This window comes from Palaemon carinicauda, chromosome 8 (assembly GCF_036898095.1).
Source record: "Palaemon carinicauda isolate YSFRI2023 chromosome 8, ASM3689809v2, whole genome shotgun sequence".
Taxonomy (NCBI): Eukaryota; Metazoa; Arthropoda; class Malacostraca; order Decapoda; family Palaemonidae; genus Palaemon; species Palaemon carinicauda.
The window spans coordinates 118,198,592-118,218,617 of NC_090732.1; the positions used below are offsets into that span (position 1 = coordinate 118,198,592).

General features: G+C 36.2%; 1 protein-coding gene across 2 annotated transcripts in view; it reads right to left on the reverse strand.

Moving 5' to 3' along the window:
- Positions 1-20,026, reverse strand: part of LOC137644954 (uncharacterized) — a 376,735-nt gene that overhangs the window by 184,224 nt on the left and 172,485 nt on the right. The window contains exon 3 of one of the 2 annotated variants that reach the window (XM_068377830.1): positions 3,832-3,859. The exons of the other annotated variant lie outside the window; for it this stretch is intronic. Coding sequence (XP_068233931.1) covers positions 3,832-3,836 — 5 coding nt within the window. The 5' untranslated portion in view covers positions 3,837-3,859. The remainder of the gene's footprint in view (positions 1-3,831; positions 3,860-20,026) is intronic. 2 annotated transcript variants of the gene reach the window in all.

Sequence of the window (20,026 nt, forward strand, 5' to 3'; positions counted from 1 at the left end):
ATCATTTCTCATAAATTGTCTATTCGTTATTTCTCTATTGCCTTCCACACTAGGCTGCTTAAACTGTTGGAACCCTTGGGTTTGCAGTATACCGGTTTTCCAAATAATATTGTAGCTTGGTTAGTTATAATAATAACGACCATGCAATGATAAATTCTGGTGTTTATAAAATTGAACAGTAAATATGAACTCTACACATATCTAATGAAAAATTATCTAATCTTTATCAGTTCTATAATTCTCGTGAAATCAAATATACCGATACATATTCTACTTAAAAAATACAATAAGACCAGATGGAAAATTAAAATGCTTAGAAAGATACGTCATTGTCCCATTAAACATCATGGATCTTATAAAAATAAAATGTGACCTCGATGAAAATATAAACCAAATATCCAGATAAGCATTAAAAGTGTTTTACAAAATAAGATATGACTCCCAAAATACATCATACGCCTTGAAGTTTAAACATACAGACACTTTCACAAAAGATCATACACTGAATTTCCTCCACAGATCATAATCGTATATCTCAAAAGTACAATACATTTACCTAAAATTATTGCCGAAGAATTGCAAATGGATATGAAAACCTGCACTAAATCTACATCATTTCAAGATTATACAAGCTGTTCCAACACTTCATATTCATGCTGTTGCTTCTTAAGGCGAGGGGGGGGGAGGGGGGGGGGGGATTCTAAGAAGGAAGTACGGATGAAAGGAGGCGGTGGCGTAGAGTATTTTTGCTGGATGCAAGAAGACGGAGGGAAGAGAAAGAGAAAAGGTAAGAAAAGGAATGGAAGGGGATTGGGAAGAAGGAGAAAAAGGAGGAAGGCATCTGCACCTCTTCAGCCGTGGAGGTTCTATTGCGGAACAAAGGATGCTAAATCTGACCGCCATCCTTTCAAAGAGGCATTCAAGACCAATCTATAATACTTTCTCTGTGGGAGCTAGACATAAGAGAAAAAAAAGACAAAAAATCAAAAAGTAAATTCCTGCTGTCCAACACCACAAGTAATGACCACACATTGGAAGCTTTGGATATCTCTATAAACATTGAACATTTACTCGTTCTGCTTGCTTCTTAGACCCCATATTGTGATTACTTGCCACTCGGCCACACCACTAAGGTACACGACAAGATTGTCACTTATTTTCACGAAAGACTTTGCTAATGAAACTATTTCTAAATCTAAACAACCGTGAACGTAACTAAAAATATTTTCAACAACGAATTTAAAAAGGAAGAAATAAAATGAGAAGACTGACGAACATCTGAATTGCAAAATTAAAGAAAAATACACAATTTATCTAAAACTTCTTGGACATCAGCAAACTGATTTGAATATTGCCCAAAATTTTGAAGAAAAAGTATTCATCCAGCTACAAAGTATAGGGTAAAGGCGATGGTATTACCATCTACTAGTATATATTTAATATGACACTAGTTCACGGGAAACGATGCCTTTGGGATAAAAACTTTAGAGGAAGACTGGAAAAGAAGCCATGTGGGTATGAATGAGGACACTTCGGACGGAACAGTGAATGTGCACACCACTCTTTTTCTAAATACGGACGAAAATTTTCGTTGACAGAAAGTTAAAACCTTCGGGTTTAAGGTGGGGTGGGGGAGATTCAGCGTGCCTAATGTCTGCAGGAGAATTCAGTAGAGGAAAAGCAGAGCATTACCGATTTCCTTTGACTAACCCATTAGGATATCCACCAGTCGAGGATACCGTTAAAAGCATTATATCTTCATTTTCATACCAATATTCCGTTGCAGTTAAAAAATTGACCAATCCAAAGACCAAAATATTTAAAAATAAAATCATTAAGGTTCAGAGAGAGAGAGAGAGAGAGAGAGAGAGAGAGAGAGAGAGAGAGAGAGAGAGATATCCATTACAATTCCTCAAATTGTTCCCCATAATTGAGATTATATGAAAATAAATACTTCATTTATTTATAAGAATTAAAAACAACTTCAATATTTCTGATTTAAAAAAAGAATAAGCTAGAATCTCAATTTTATTAAACTTGACAGATTCCAGCTTATTCTTTGATGGTCGCACCATCTCGCCACCAAAAATTCTTTGGAAATTTCAGAGAAATTGGCTACTTATAGCTTCACCCGTTACTTCAGGCCTTAAAGAGTACAGACGCTCTAAATACTGAACTAAGGTTTCCTTCTATTCAAAGAAGTTTTAGTACAATTGTTTCAAATATCTAAAAACTCTATATCTGCGTGGTCCTTGTTTCTACATACCACGGGTCCTTTTCAAGAAACTCCTTCTATTCTAACAGGAATTAATAATGAGATAAGCAACCAAAAATGTTTAAGACGCTAATGAAATGCAAGGGAAGAAGCACATGTACTATACCAATTACATAAGTCCAAGTTATATTTATTTCACTATTATTTTAAGATCTAAAGTTTTCTTCAAAATGTCACGATACTATAATTTACTAAAGAGAATGAAAGATGAAACTCTTCCTTTTACTTGATCTCTGAATTACTGATAAGGTCTGAAAGTTCCTCCCTTATTCCATGTTTCCATCGTTCCTCGATCTCTTGCTGTAAAATACGATTACGTTAAAAGTGTAAATCTGTAAATACTACAAACACGAGTTGCAGTTACAAGGATATAACTAACTCGGGTTACCCCGATGATAAAAGATGAAAGCAGTACATATTAAACTATTAATTAGTTTCCTTTACACCGCATAAGCAAATCTACGGAATTTCTTCAGTAACTTTTCTTTGTGCGAAACAGTTCCTGATGTAGTTGTCTAGCATTTCCAAGATATATAGGCTACAGTAGACAGTACAACTATGCCCGTCCCTTGCCCATGCTGAACAACCTCCCATTTATCAAGTGCGTTCTTAGTTGTACAGAGTTCAAACAGCCAGGACAAAAAGGCCATTTAATTATTCAAAATAATGTTTAGCATTTTCATGTTCTGGGAATGAAATAACAGCAGTGTGAAATCGATTTAACAAATTCAAAACTTCCTAAGCTTCACAAAAGTATTATCTGCTCTATCCTACTTGTTTCTATTTCTCTCTCAGAATTTTACTTCGATCCAAAATCAAGGACAAATTTCTACAAAATTAAAAAAGGTTCCCCTTAAGCAGAATGAAAAACATTTAAGAGGCGGAAGAATTCAGAATTATATAAAATACAAGAAAAAAATTACCTAGAGAGAGAGGAGAGAGAGAGAGAGAGAGAGAGAGAGAGAGAGAGAGATAATTCAAGGTGAGCAAATTTAAGTATATATTTATTATCTTTAGTCATAAAAGTTTTAAAGAAACTTCCTGGCTGACACTCCTTGGCTAAAAACATTTCAGCTGCAAGGCCTGAATTCCTACGGAGCGACGATTACTCTCCCTGAGGGCTGCTAAGTTTCCCCCGATTCTCTACAATTCATGTAAATAACGTCCTTATGCGTTTCTTCCTAAAAGCGTAGCACATTTCATAAAACCTCTTAAATGGGAAAACTTCGAAAGCTAGAAACTTTCACAATGATTTTCTAACATGGAATTGCCAGCCCATTCCCAATCTCTCTCTCTCTCTCTCTCTCTCTCTCTCTCTCTCTCTCTCTCTCTCTCTCTCTCTCTCTCTCTACATGTACAAGTACATACAAGCGAAAGTCAGAAAAAAATAAAATGAAGATAGCCACGACTTAAGTAGTACGAAAACATATTTGTGTTAAGAAATCGACACAAGGACATTTAATTTTGATTTAAAGCGTCTTCAGCCATCCGACTTTATACACCATATTTTATTATTTAATGAACTTCCAACCATAACATAAAATAGCGCTACTAACCTCATTCTAATAATCAATGCCGAGTAACCTGCAAGAAAAGTTTGGTATGAGCGAAAATAGGTCACAGTACAGAAAATGAAAACATAAACAGCAAATTAAAACAATTGAAAAACTTTTGTAAGGGTTTTCTGTCCAAAACCTTGAGAAAAATTAATTTTGTAATGTACATACTCTTCCTCCAAAGAAATTCTAAAGCCTACATCCACCTTTTATGTTAACTTTATATTCCACTTTTGAATATATTCAAATATCCACCTTTAAAAATATTCTACCTTAAATGAGACCTTCCTATTCAAAAATGCTCTCTTAAATTAGCTTCACCCCCTCCTGCTTACTAATGTCAGTTTAACTTAACTTCCACAGTCATTTTGATCACAAGTATAGGTAAAAGAGGGTTGAGAGCAGGGCTATGCCCCTGTCTCGTTAAATACAGTTACTCAAAAATATAAAAATTTAAAAACCTTAGAGATATCGTGCCAGTGGCGATGAGATGAAATGACGCCGGAAAAAAACAATAGATAAGTATGTAATATACTAGGTATAAAATCAGCTTCGTGCATGAACGATGGCTCAATACAGGTAAATGTATAAGTGTCTAGTATCAGTTTCAGTATCATCCAAAAAGATGCTCACCAAAACTTAAGCTGGGCAAGCCCAAACCTCCCCCTCACGCTGTGGTGCCCAAACACAAAAGTGGCCTTCCCAGTAAACAGCTTAAACTCGTGGTCATGGGTTGGGATCGATCTGCTGCCATGCGAATGCTTGACGAACACGTTACCACTGGACTAGCCAAGAGGTTTGTATGGTAAATTATATTCATAGTGTAATTCTAATAAATGGTGTAAATTTTATAATAAAAATGCAAATACTGCGATAGCAGACTTAAATCAACATTGTGAATTTTTGGTAGGGGAAGAAAAATTTTGAAGTTTAGAATTCATTACAGACGCAAACACTGGCAAGAGATGGAAATCATCCAAATATATTGGGGAGAGTATGCTTAACAAATTAAACAATTAGATGATTTTTTACATAGTACAAAGGGGCGTTGTGTCAAAAGTCCATAACGTACTTCCTTCACATCATAAAAAACATAGTAAATAAAACTAGTATTTAAAGGTGGAAATAAAAAGCAGAAACAGCTCTGTGTCTTTATACGAAAAGAAATGACTCAGAGAGACAATAGATTTGTCTAAAAAGGAAAGCGGGAGTGCGAGAAAAGAGGAGGAGGCACCACACTTCTTCAAAAAGAAACCTTTGGCGCAAATCTCCTATTCTGGAAGAACAGAAAGGGAAATGGGCGAAGGAGTTCTGTAATCACCCCCTCCCACCCCCATCCCTATCCAGTCCCCATATCCTTCCTCTTGCTAGTGATAGAAAGAAGGCGGCGGCACCACCACCGCCACCGCCGTCAGAAGCGGGACAAGACGATCGTGTGGTGTAGCCTTCACGGTGTCAGCTCAAGAGACGCAGAGAAAGACAAGTTGTTCACGCCTGTCAGGTCTCCAGGCCCAGCCACAATGTACTTGGCCATTAAAACATCAACTGACTCCAAGTAAGCCCAAAAGCCACGCCTGGCACAAACGCAAGCATAATCACGTACATACACACACTTGCATACACACACTCACTCCCATACACAAAACTCAAACAATCGCCAGGAGGCTTGGCACAATCCCTGTGACGACCCTGGCCCGCACATACACACAAACACACTCAGAAGGCGCTACTTGTGATTTCCTCTGACAGGTCCCGTTAAAAGAGACAAACACACAAACGCGAAGACAAACGACCTCGCACGCCATGACTCTCATTGGAGAAACAAGACTGACAGACCAAGGGGTAAAAGACGGAGCTGGCGCACAACAAACACGCTATTATACACACATATGAAAAGAAGGAGAAGCAAACACTCCCAAGGAACACTTCTCAGCCTCGAGCTAATTTCTCCGGCTTATTTAGTGTGATTATGTCTTTAGAGCAAACCTCTTTTCGTCGTGCGCTGCTTTTGCTGTGGGAAGACGACGAGAAGAGTATTTGCTTTGCTTGTCAAGGGGGGAAAAGTGGGAGAGAGGGGGAAGGAGGGGCGTTTGCAAAAAAAGTAAATAATATTGCTGCAGACATAAAAACATGAGAACAAACCGTTTACACATGCGCCCCTAATTAATTTCTATTAAACGTCCCTCATAAAGTAATTACGTAAGTGATTTATAAAGCTATTGAGTAATTAAGCATGGAATTAAATCCCTAGAAATGGCCGCAGTCTTGGCCTTCCAGCCCACGCGACTCCCGCGTAAAGACAATAACACACCGGAGACATTATTATTAATTATTCTTTAAAGCCACTAAGTGGTCATTAAGACCCAACGGCGCATCTTCAAAACGTGAGATCGACGACCATATCTGCTATCGGACTTAAGCTACTCCTGCCTCCATGTAATTAAATTGACCTCATTAGCATGTTATCTTTTTAGTTTCCATTATAATTCTTTCAGAATGAAAATAATTCTTAATGAGCTCAGAGATTCGTTAACAACAACCAAAACAATGTATTATGAAATTATACCACGGCAATAGAAGCAAAATTAAATCCGCAAAAAAATTATAATGTCAATTATAGCAACATGAACAAAATAAAAATAAAAATTATGCATTTGATAATAAAGTCAGGTATAAAATAATCTACCTCTAAATCTTTCCAAGATGTTAAAATATAAGTCAATAATAATTAAATCCCAACGCCTCATACTAGGGTAATTTTAACACCAAGAATGGTTTAGCCATTATATATATACATATATATATATATATATATATATATATATATATATATATATATATATATATATATATATATATATATATATATATATATATATATATATATACAATATATTAGCTCATGCATCAGGAACGTGGAGCCTTTCTAAACCTTTAGAACATAAGCTAATAAATATTCAGAGATATGGAAAGAATAATATTGGGAATAACACTAAGAGATAGAAAAACAGCCCATGGATACGAGGAAAAAAACAAAATAGGAGATATTTTAACAACATGTAAGAAATAGAAATGGACATGGGCAGGGCATATAATGACAAAGACAGACAATAGATGGACATTAAGAATAACAGAATGAGTCCCTACAGATTGAAAAAGAAGCAGGGGAAGGAAGAGAAGACGATGGCTTGACTAATTAAGAAAGTTTGCAAGTGTAGACCGGCATTGAAAGACCATAAACAGACGCAAGTGGAAGAACACGTCTGAGAACTTTGTTCTGCAGTGGACTAGTAATGGATGATTATATATATATATATATATATATATATATATATATATATATATATATATATATATGTGTGTGTGTGTGTGTGTGACTATATATATATATATATATATATATATATATATATATATATATATATATATATATTATATAATATATATATATAAATATATATACATACACACACATACACATATATATATATATATATATATATGTATATGTATATATATATATATATATATATATATATATATATATATACTCTGACTCCTGCCTTTCGTCCTTTTACCATTACATGTCATCTTAAATGGCGAGAAGAAAAGTATTATTTTAGAGTTCGGAAAATATCATTACGGGATTATCAATTTACCACAAAATTTCTATTCACAACAAAATAATGATAATAGGTGACGTTTCAATTGCAATTGCCTTTTATTAAGAAGTCACGTTGAACAGATGGTGAATTTCATTTAAATAAAATGCATATCTTAAGGAACGTGACCACTTTCTAGAATTCAAAATATGTTTCAAAAGTACTTCACTATTTCATTGAATTAAATATAAATATTTCTAATATAGCTAACCCGTTTTTAGAATAAAAAAATATATTTCAAGGGTACTGAACCAGACTTTGGTCGACTATCATCTTCCCTTAATAACTAAGCTTAACACCTTTAACTTTTATTTTCATCGCATAAAATTACTCTCACTACTTTCCCGGTTATAAATATAGATGCATAAGAAAAGTGGCATCAACACACTTGGCTTCTTGTCACTGTTTCTGCGAAGGCCCCACTGTTACCATAAATAGGCCTACATCTTTCATGACTTCCATAGGGGGTCATAGGCATAAACACTGAGATAGGTCCTCTATTTATGGAACTTTATTGTACCATATATCAAAGTGTCTTACATATTCTTGAACGAAATAGTGACAAAGAAACTCTAATTTTTATATTTAACAGTCGAGAACAGAGACAAATACCATCCAATACATATACACTGTATATGTAAACAGCAAATATTTTCTTTGGCACGTAATATCGATTACTAAAAAATAGTCTCATTGCAACTAATCTAACTCAAGAAATTCTGCTCATAACCACACTATTCTAGCGTATATTTCTACGTAATGTAAGTTACGCTATTTAAGCTCAAAATTACAATGGACTTGTCTTATATTGAACAGTGAAAAGGCAAGCGAGGGAATAGTTGTGCATTTATTTTTCTCTTCAAACCTATCCTATTACAATATACCTGTAATACAATTGCTTCTAATAGATTAATTTGAAGAATACCATGATTATTCTTGCTATGCTTGAATGTTTGCAGTTTAAAGCTACAATGAATCATTGCAATAATAATTTGCTTAAGGTTTATCATGTCTTGATAAGTAAAAATATTAAGACCCCGTTTCTTTATTAAACTGTTTTTTTTTTTCTTCTACCCATCTCCAAAAATTATGGCAATTCAATCTTATTCCTGTTTTGATCTGACGATACTGGCCTCCATTCAATAATTCTTTTGATACATACTTCGATAGGAATTATTTGGGCTTTTAATTCAAGTTTTTTGACACCCTGTTTATTTCCACTTGTAATGTCTACAGAGCATTCGTTTTTAAAGGTTTACACTTATTGAAATATCTTCATTTTCTTAATAAAAGATGAAACTATCCATTTTTTTTCTTTGTCTAATCATGGGCATAAACCTAATCTTCATTTTAATTTTTAGAATGGTTTGTCTCCTAGCCTCCAATACTGTCATCGTAATCTTAATGTTCTTACTATGACTAAACTTTTACAATGCAATCCATACATCTTAGAATGTTCTCTTTGGAAATCACCGTTGATTTCAAGTAGAACAATCGGATGGTAATCCTCATCTCATTCATAATAGAGCGTTCGCTCTGAAGCAAAAGGAAATCTTATATCTGCTCTCAACACTTAGTCAGCTTTGAAATGATTTTGCACAACGCCCCATTCACAATGGTTATATAAATACTTTATAATTTCTCCTTTTACCCCCTTACATCCTATTCATTGTTGTTAAATAAATACTTTTAATCATACTTCACTCAAGTAACGTTATATCCCTAATTGGTTTCCTTATATCCATCAATCACTATTACATATCTCCATTATGAGCAGCTGATTCTGTCCCTATCAAAATGCTTTCATTTCTTATGCAGACCTCCTCTGCCATGTACTCCTGGTATAGGCTGTTTAAAAAAATGGGGGGAGGAGTTATATAGGAAACATTAGTAGTAGTTTACATGTCAGTCCAGGCAAACTGGCCACAGTACCAGTATGAAAAGTCATTCGCCTCTCTCTCTCTCTCTCTCTCTCTCTCTCTCTCTCTCTCTCTCTCTCTCTCTCTCTCTCTCTCTCTCACGAAACTTTTCGACTACAACCTGATGTCTGAAACTTAAACTTAGGACTTTCATTTCTTTCAAATCGGGGCTATTTCGAGTTCACAAAAACCAGTAACATGTTTTTATGAGATCCTATTGTGAAATTTGATTGCTCTTGAAAGGTATTTTGTACCTGTATCTGACTACTATAAATCATGAAGTTAGTTAAGATTCATATTTGCAGTTCAGATAAATTCAAACTATTTTGTTTTCTTGCACGTACTACAAATTCGGCTTAAACATTTTCATTTGTCTCTTATCCAATTCACCTAGAATACATGGAGCACTCCGATTCTTTTAATCCCCTCTAGCCAAACATTTTTTTACCCGACATATTCTAATTCTTTAGCGTGGAATTTCCTTAAAAGCCGATTTAAACTTATTTTGTTTCTGTTTTGTCTTTTAAGGAGAGGTCTGAAAATCAGCAAGGCCTCAAAGGGAATACTTTAATATTCAGAAAAGTATTTCCCGTTAATATAGACACAAATTGCAAATCAATTTACAACCGTGAAACTGCTTGGAAAGCTCCACTAAATCAACTCTTATAATTAAATATTTGTTTATTAATCATTAGGTTTCATAAATCCTAATTCACACATGATCATAATTACAAACAAACTTTCAAACATGGTTGACTTTACACATAGTACCCATATTGCACATCAAAATTAAAACCCTAACCCAAAGAATAATTTTTATGTCATTCAGATATAGCTGATTTGGAAATGCATGATTTAATTTTGTTACTTTGAAAGGACACATAGCATAACAGCATTAACATATCCATGTAAGTACAGTATATATATATATATATATGTGTGTGTGTGTGTGTGTGTGTGTGTGAGTGTGTGTATATGTATATATATTATATATGTGTGCGTATGTGTTGTGGAGGATTTATTTTTGCTTTATTTTAATTTCTGTTTTTTGCCAAATCCTGAGAGAGAGAGAGAGAGAGAGAGAGAGAGAGAGAGAGAGAGAGAGGTAGTTAGCGAATGATTGTTTGTAGTGGGAAAGACTGTTGGTACAAATGATATTGTTTGTTTATGTTTTTAGTTAGGTTACGACAGTGGTGAATGTTTCGGAGCGAATGCTTTTTTTATTTGACTGCAGCTTAAGGCAGTTGTGTGAGTGCTGGATAACTATTTATATATATGTTTTAGTAATTTGAAAGTTAAGGTTGTGGTTAATTGATTTTAAGTTTTGTTAGGTGTTGTTTTTATGGTTGGTTTATTCGAATGGTATTAAGATATTTTATATATAGTGTTCAAGTTTATAATTAGTTTCAAGTGATATTTTGGTTGTGGATGGGTTGTGATAATTATTCTAGTTTTAATAAATATAGTTTTAAGGTTATGGTTGGCTTTTATGTCCTTTTTGTTCAAGAGTCTAGTTTATGATAAAGTAAGGGGAAAGTATGTGTTGAGGAGACAATTGTCAGTAAGTAAGATTCAAGGGTGTGGGGGTTGTTTTTGCAACATCCCGCCACATTATTTTGGCACCCGAACAGGGACTGCTGAGGCGGGACTGATAGCTGGACTCTTTGACGAAGGACTGGTAGGATACGAATTTAGAATTAAGACTGAAAAATGGAGGAGCAATTAAGGGTTTTGAAGGAGGAATTGCGGCTGAGTAAGGAGCGTGAGGAGAGGTTGCTTGTAGAGAATGAGAGGTTGCACTGGGAGAATGAGGCGATGCAAAAGGAGCTTAGGGAGTTAAAGGGAACTGTAGAGAGAGTGGAAGAATGTGTTGAGATGAGGATGAAAGAGAATGAGGAACGAATGGAGAAACGATTGGAAGCTATGATGGGGCAAGTCATGGGGATGATGAAAACTTTAATGGGTGAAGGTGCAGTCGGAGGAGTGTCCTCAGCTTCGGGTAATGGGTTGGTAGTGGAAGAGAAGGTTAAGGTAGGTGATAATGGGAAAGGAAGTGATAGTGATAGTAGTAATAGTGATGGTGATATTGAAGATAAGGGAATTAGGCATAGTAAGGATGAACAGAAAGGTGAGAGTAAAGATGAAAGGAAAGGTAAAAGTGATGTGAAGAAAGAGAAGAAAAAGTATCAGGCTGATAGCAAGGACGATCGTGAATGGGTGAAAGTAGTAAGTAAGAAAAAGGGTAAGAAGGGAATGGTTAAGGATAGGAATTTAAGTGTGGAAGTGGATTCATTATATTCAAATGAGGAAGAAGGTAACAAGGGAGTAGACAGTGATGATAGCAGTGAGAATGAACGTGATGTGTGTAAGACTGTGTTTATGAGAGAGGTACCTCGGTGTGAAAGGTTCAACGAGCATAGCAGTAGGGATTTTATGATTTTTTCAAGGAGTATGAGAGGTATTGTCAGGATAAGTATGGTGATAGTAAAAGAGTTTGGGCTAGGGAGTTAGGAGAATATTTGACTGGGTATTTGTTGACGATGTATGGAGTGATAATGAGTGTAGGGGACGTTGATTATGAAAGTGTGAAAAAGAGAATAATTGAGCAGGTAAAACGTATGAAAGGGAGTGTTAAGTATAAGCGTAAGAATGATTTTGATGAAGCACGGATGAATGCAGGAGAAGCGATATCGATGTATGTATGTAGGTTGGAAACTTTAGCTAGGAAGAAGTATGGGGATGAAGGTATAAATGAGAATAAGGAGTTAATGAAGAAGTTTTTGGCTACTGTACCCGAGAATGTTGCCGAGTTTGTTAATTTGAAACGGAAGGAGAAAATGAGGTGGACGAAAGAAAGATTGACATGGGATGATATTTTAGAGATAGTTGAGGATTACGAGTTGGATAGGTGTATGAAAGAAAGTAAATCTGTGAGTGTAAGAACTGGAATGGAGGAAAGTGTGCCAGAATTTGTTAGTTTTAGAGATGCTGTTATGAGAGGATCAATGAGGGTAGCTGATAGTGTAGTAGATAGGAGTGTTAGGGCGAGTAATGTGGGAATACCTGTAAGGACAAATGAAGGGTTTAGGCAAGGGAATCAGGTTTGGAGGGATAGGAGTGTTGGTGTGCATCGAGGTATGTCAGATAGTCGTGTCCGTAATGAAAAATGTTATAGGTGTGGAAAGGAAGGTCATAAGAAGAATGAATGTAGATGGGCTCTAGGTGCTTGTTTTGGATGTGGTGAGGTAGGGCATAGAATTAGCGAGTGCAAGAAAGAGAAAGGGGTAAAATGTTATCGGTGTGGTATGACTGGGCACGTAGCGAGTGGATGTCGTAGTAATTGTATGAATGTGATTTGTGGTAATTGTGGTAAGGATGGTCATTATGCTAGAATGTGCAAGGAGCCGCGGAGTAAGTGTACTGTATGTGGTGCAGATGGGCATGTAGCTAGAGTATGTAGGAAGAAGGGATTAAGTCAGCCAGGATGTTCGGGAAACTAGAGTGTGAGAGGGTTCAGCTGGGTGAGTCCTCCTGTGTGTGTGGAAGGAATAGGATCAATGTTTGTGAGAATGGGATGAATAATTGGTTAGAAATGAGCAAGTATGAATCTAGTATGCATGAAAAGTTAGGGCTGGAAAATAAACAATTAGTGTTAGTTGAATATAGGAAAAAGAGGCGTTTGAAAGTTTTAAGTAAGGATGAAAAAAGGGGAAATTTTATAAGTAAAAGTGAGAATAGAAATAAGTATGACAAGGGTGTAAATGTGCAAGTGTGTATGGAAGATAAATGTGTTAATACAGATGAATCATGTGTGTGGCTTTTCCTTAGGTGATGTAAAAGAAAGGATGACGAATGCGAGAGTGAGAGATAGGAGAATGATTAGTAGCATGAATGAATCTTTTACTAAAGTTGAGAATGTTTTTGATGAAATGGATGAACTGTTTACAGAAATGAGTGTAATTATAGGGCCAGATGAGAACGAGGTAGATATGATTGTACATGATATATTAGATGATAGGGATTTAGATAGGAATAGTGTTAATGTAGCGAATGATTGTGATAAGGAAGAAGTGAATGAGAGAGTATATGGAGGCCCAGTTACTCGGAGTAGAGGTCCCGTTCCCGACTGCGACTGGGTTATGAAAAAAATAATGTAAGTGTTGTGTACAAAGGATTTGGCAAAGTAAGGGGGGAGGAATGTGGAGGATTTATTTTTGCTTTATTTTAATTTCTGTTTTTTGCCAAATCCTGAGAGAGAGAGAGAGAGAGAGAGAGAGAGAGAGAGAGAGAGAGAGAGAGAGAGGTAGTTAGCGAATGATTGTTTGTAGTGGGAAAGACTGTTGGTACAAATGAGATTGTTTGTTTATGTTTTTAGTTAGGTTACGACAGTGGTGAATGTTTCGGAGCGAATGCTTTTTTTATTTGACTGAAGCTTAAGGCAGTTGTGTGAGTGCTGGATAACTATTTATATATATGTTTTTGTGATTTGAAAGTTAAGGTTGTGGTTAATTGATTTTAAGTTTTGTTAGGTGTTGTTTTTATGGTTGGTTTATTCGAATGGTATTAAGTTATTTTATATATAGTGTTCAAGTTTATAATTAGTTTCAAGTGATATTTTGGTTGTGGATGGGTTGTGATAAGTATTCTAGTTTTAATAAATATAGTTTTAAGGTTATGGTTGGTTTTTATGTCCTTTTTGTTCAAGAGTCCAGTTTATGATAAAGTAAGGGGAAAGTATGTGTTGAGGAGACAATTGTCAGTAAGTAAGATTCAAGGGTGTGGGGGTTGTTTTTGCAACATCCCGCCACAGTGTGTATGTGTATGTATATACATACATATACATAATGTGTGTACCGCACGTATTTGCAGCTGTATTTTTTATTATAACAAAGGTCAACATCACATAACAGCCTTCAAATGGGATCCCTTCCGAATCTCGTCAAGTGGTTGCTAGATCAATGAACGAACTCCAAAATACCTAATTCAATGCTCTGTATTCCCTCACTATACTATGTGCCTTCCGCCTTCTAACAGGGGTGGCTTCATACGATAGTCTTCAATGTATCTGTACAGTACAGTCATATTCAATAGTCCACTGACACCCACCACCTATTCCTGCACAGGAATTTAGGCTCACGGACATAAAAGTCTCGGCCGACTTGAATTAGACTATACCTAAATCTCTCCTTAGGTTAACAGACGCATAAGCATAATAAATTCGTTAGGAAACGACATTAAATTCTTCAGTCTGTACTGAGAAGAGAACTACGATATGTTGCTGGCGAGACGTAGCTAGTATTACAGTACTTGACCATAGTTATCTCTCTCTCTCTCTCTCTCTCTCTCTCTCTCTCTCTCTATATATATATATATATATATATATACATATATATATATGAATCTACTTTGTCTAGGATCTGACCTACACCTTAAGATAGATAATGACTTATTTATCTAGCCATCAATAGCAAATAAGAAACAATTCTATATTAAAGAGCACGAAATATTTATCGTCTAACTTTGTTATTGAAATAAAGTATGGGAATGGATATTTTTCCTCTCACTGAATAAATTGAAAGCCCACCAAAGCTTCATAAACACAAGAAAAAATAAATTCAAATTTTCGTGGAGCTGGAAACAGAATATCAAATAAACAGTTTACTCCTCCAATTTCAACAACACTAAGAATGAGGCCTCCCTCTAAGAAAAGATAAGATTTAATAAAAATTTAAAAAGTTGACACTTGAGCTAGGACAATATATTAAATTTTATCTGTTGATAACAAGAATATCACAAACGATATTTTTCCAAGCGCTGAACTAGAGGTGATAAGTCTTGTAATATGTTGCGAACTAAGAAAGACAGAGCCTGGTCTCTAAAGCACAAATGTAATTTCTTACATAAACTAAAAACAAACTGATTTCCACTGAAATGAGACAAGTTAATTTAATGTAACTATTTATGTATGTAAATAGAATTTTCCAAGGTATTCTATTGAAAAAAACCTAGCTTCCAATCAGCTGTTCTAAAGTTTAAACTGTATCAAAATTCCACTATTCTGAAAATTACTTCCTCTAAGTGTTTTACAATATCATAATTAATTGTTGCCTTTTGTTCTACACTCTCTTATTTTCTAAATAAAATAATCTATATAAGGATTATTATTAGTGAGAAAAGTGAAGAGCGGAATGAGTTCTGGAATGAATTAACTAGGTGTGTAGAAGGACTGGATAGAAGGAATTATGTAGTTGTCATGGGTGATTTAAATGCTAGAGTGGGCGCTGGAGAGGTAGAAGGTGTCATTGGGAAGTATGGCGTACCAGGTGAAAATGAGAATGGTGAGAGACTGGTGGATATGTGTGTTGAGCAAGAGATGGTAATATGTAATAGCTTTTTCAAAAAGAAAGATAAAAATAAGTATACATGGGTAAGAGTGGCAAATGGAGGAGTAGTAGAAAGGGCTTTAATGGATTATGTGTTGATAACTAAAAGAATGTTTGGAAGATTGAAAGACGTGCACGTGTTTAGGGGTATGGCTAACGGTATGTCTGATCATTTTTTGGTGGAAGGAAAATTAGTTGTAGCAAAGGAGTGGGGGAATAGAGTAGGTGAATGTAAAAGGGAACTAGTGAGGATTGATGAGCTAATAAAACCGGGGGTAAAAAGTAAATATCAGTAAATATCAGGAAAGGTTGAAAATGACATATGACGAAGTGAAAGTAAGAGAAACTGGTAATTTAGAGGAGGAGTGGAAGTTAGTAAAAGAAAATTTTGTTGGGATTGCAAGTGATGTGTGTAGCAAGAAGGTTGTTGGAGGCAGCATGAGGAAGGGCAGTGAATGGTGGAATGAAGGAGTGAAGGTAAAAGTGGAAGAGAAAAAGGGGGCTTTTGAAGAATGGCAGCAGAGTAATAGTGTAGAGAAGTATGAATAATATAAAGAGAAAAATGTGGAAGTAAAGCGCAAGGTACGTGAGGCAAAGAGGGCAGCTGACCTGAGGTGGGGTCAGGGATTGGGTCATTCATATGAAGAGAATAAGAAGTTTTGGAAAGAAGTGAAGAGAGTGAGGAAGGCTGGCTCAAGAATTGAAGAGACAGTGAAAGATGGAAATGGGAGGTAATTAAAAGGAGAGGAGGCACTGAAAAGATGGGCGGAATATTTTGAAAGTTTACTGAATGTTGAGGATAATAGGGAGGCAGATATAATTGCTGTTGCAGGTGTTGAGGTGCCAGTGATGGGATATGAGAATGAGAGAGAGATTACAATAGATGATGTGAGGAGAGCACTAGATGAAACGAGAGTAGGAAAAGCGTCTGGTATGGATGGTGTGAGAGCCGAGATGTTGAAGGAAGGGGGTGTGACTGTACTTGAATGGTTGGTGAGATTGTTTAATATATGTTTTGTGTTGTCAATGGTACCAGTAGATTGGGTTTGTGCATGTATTGTACCACTATATAAGGGTAAGGGAGATGTGCATGAGTGTTGTAATTCAAGAGGTATTAGTTTGTTAAGCGTAACTGGAAAAGTGTATGGTAGAGTAATGATTAATAGGATCAAGGATAAAACAATCTTAGAAATACCGGGTGGTTTTAGAAGAGGTAGGGGTTGTATGAATCAGATTTTTACAGTAAGGCAGATATGCGAGAAATATTTTGCAAAAGGTAAGGAGGTGTATGTTGCGTTTATGGATCTGGAAAAATTTTGCGTATGATAGAGTTGATAGGGAAGCAATGTGGAATGTGATGAGGTTATATGGAGTTGGTGGAAAGTTGTTGCAAGCAGTGAAAAGTTTCTACAAAGGTAGTAAAGCATGTGTTAGAATAGGAAATGAAGTGAGTGATTGATTTCCGGTGAGAGTGGGGCTGAGACAGGGATGTGTGATGTCACCGTGGTTGTTTAACTTGTATGTTGATGGAGTGGTGAGAGAGGTGAATGCTCGAGTGCTTGGACGAGGATTAAAACAGGTAGACGAGAATGACCATGAATGGGAGGTAAATCAGTTGTTGTATGAATCAGATTTTTACAGTAAGGCAGATATGCGAGAAATATTTAGCAAAAGGTAAGGAGGTGTATGTTGCGTTTATGGATCTGGAGAAAGCATATGATAGAGTTGATAGGGAAGCAATGTGGAATGTGATGAGGTTATATGGAGTTGGTGGAAAGTTGTTGCAAGCAGTGAAAAGTTTCTACAAAAGTAGTAAAGCATGTGTTAGAATAGGAAATGAAGTGAGTGATTGATTTCCGGTGAGAGTGGGGCTGAGACAGGGATGTGTGATGTCACCGTGGTTGTTTAACTTGTATGTTGATGGAGTGGTGAGAGAGGTGAATGCTCGAGTGCTTGGACGAGGATTAAAACTGGTAGACGAGAATGACCATGAATGGGAGGTAAATCAGTTGTTGTTTGCGGATGATACTGTACTGGTTGCAGATACAGAAGAGAAGCTTGGCCGATTAGTGACAGAATTTGGAAGAGTGTGTGAGAGAAGGAAGTTGAGAGTTAATGTGAGTAAGAGTAAGGTTATGAGATGTACGAGAAGGGAAGGTGGTGCAAGGTTGAATGTCATGTTGAATGGAGAGTTACTTGAGGAGGTGGATCAGTTTAAGTACTTGGGGTCTGTTGTTGCAGCAAATGGTGGAGTGGAAGCAGATGTACGTCAGAGAGTGAATGAAGGATGCAAAGTGTTGGGGGCAGTTAAGGGAGTAGTAAAAAAATAGAGGGTTGGGCATGAATGTAAAAAGAGTTCTATATGAGAAAGTGATTGTACCAACTGTGATGTATGGATCGGAGTTGTGGGGAATGAAAGTGACGGAGAGACAGAAATTGAATGTGTTTGAGATGAAGTGTCTGAGGAGTATGGCTGGTGTATCTCGAGTAGATAGGGTTAGGAACGAAGTGGTGAGAGTGAGAACGGGTGTAAGAAATGAGTTAGCAGCTAGAGTGGATATGATTGTGTTGAGGTGGTTTGGCCATGTTGAGAGAATGGAAAATGGCTGTCTGCTAAAGAAGGTGATGAATGCAAGAGTTGATGGGAGAAGTACAAGAGGAAGGCCAAGGTTTGGGTGGATGGATGGAGTGAAGGAAGCTCTGGGTGATAGGAGGAAAGATGTGAGAGAGACAAGAGAGCGCGCTAGAAATAGGAATGAATGGCGAGCGGTTGAGACGCAGTTCCGGTAGGTCCTGCTGCTTCCTCCGATGCCTTAGATGACCGCAGAGGTAGCAGCAGTAGGGGATTCAGCATTATGAAGCTTCATCTGTGATGGATAATGTGGGAGGGTGGGCTGTGGCACCCTAGCAGTACCAGCTGAACTCGGTTGAGTCCCTTGTTAGGCTGAAGGAACGTAGAGAGTAGAGGTCCCCTTTTTTGTTTTGTTTCATTTGTTGATGTCGGCTATCCCCAAAAATTGGGGGAAGTGCCTTGGTAAATGTATGTATGTATGTATGTATAAAAGGATCAATTCTCTCTTCATCTTTGCACCCTTATTTTATAAGAGTATTTCAAGTTAAAACACTGTAATCTCAAACTAACTTGATCTAATCATTTACGCGATTAACAGGGTGCAATCTTATTCCTACATAGCTAAAATGTTTCAAACTTCAATCACATTCTGAAATCAGTTCTGCATTAATTATAATAATGTCAGGTAGAACATATTCTACATCAACAAAATGTTTGAGCAATCAAGCAGCTCCTATTTCTTTCTTTTCTGATCTATATATTGCAACTTCAATGGCAAAATAAATTTTTAAATAACAATTTCTGTTCTGTAACAGTTATTATATAACCAAATTTAACCAGCCTTATCACAGGGGTCAATTAACAAATATGTTAATACAATAAGGAATTCACCTTAAAAGATTCCCCTTAAAAATCAATGTTGGTTTGCCTTGAATATTTAATTTATTTGTTTGACTTTCCTCTGAGTAGCTTCGTTTTATGTAGTGCCCAACAGTCTTTCACTTCATAGCCATATAGCAAGCAATTTGCTTAAATTCAACTTCTATCCAAAAGAATTAGTCAACAACTCCCTGTAGGCGGGTAATACCAAAGTATACAGTACTAAAATGTTCTTTGCAGCTTCATTTCAGCTTCTTAAGATTCCCCTTGTCCAAATCTCTAAATCCTTCCGGAGACCACAGGTTAGAATCATGACTATGTACTTTCATTTAACTAATAGTATTCAACCAATGCATATTTTATAAAAAATACAAAACACTCTTAATAATGTATTCTACATCAAAACCTTTGAAAATGTAAGGATCATAAAGTGGATATATCTTGTGCTGCTTTCAAATCATCTAGTCAACATAAATATCTAATCAATACCAAATCTTTCAGAGATCTCAACTTCTTAACGAAATTCTGCAAGCGCTAAGATCACTCTGACCCTCTTACACTTCTTATAAACTTGATATCCACTAAAGTAAATGTAAGTACCTGCTATCAAGCCTTTAAATTGAAGAAAAAAAAATGTTTTGATAAAAAGGCGGCGGCTATGTTATCATGAAAATGCTTTCTTCATCTCGGGCGTAATTGAATTTTCTTACCAAGCATACCCTCTCTCTCTCTCCTCTCTCTCTCTCTCTCTCTCTCTCTCTCAATTTTCTTGCACATAAG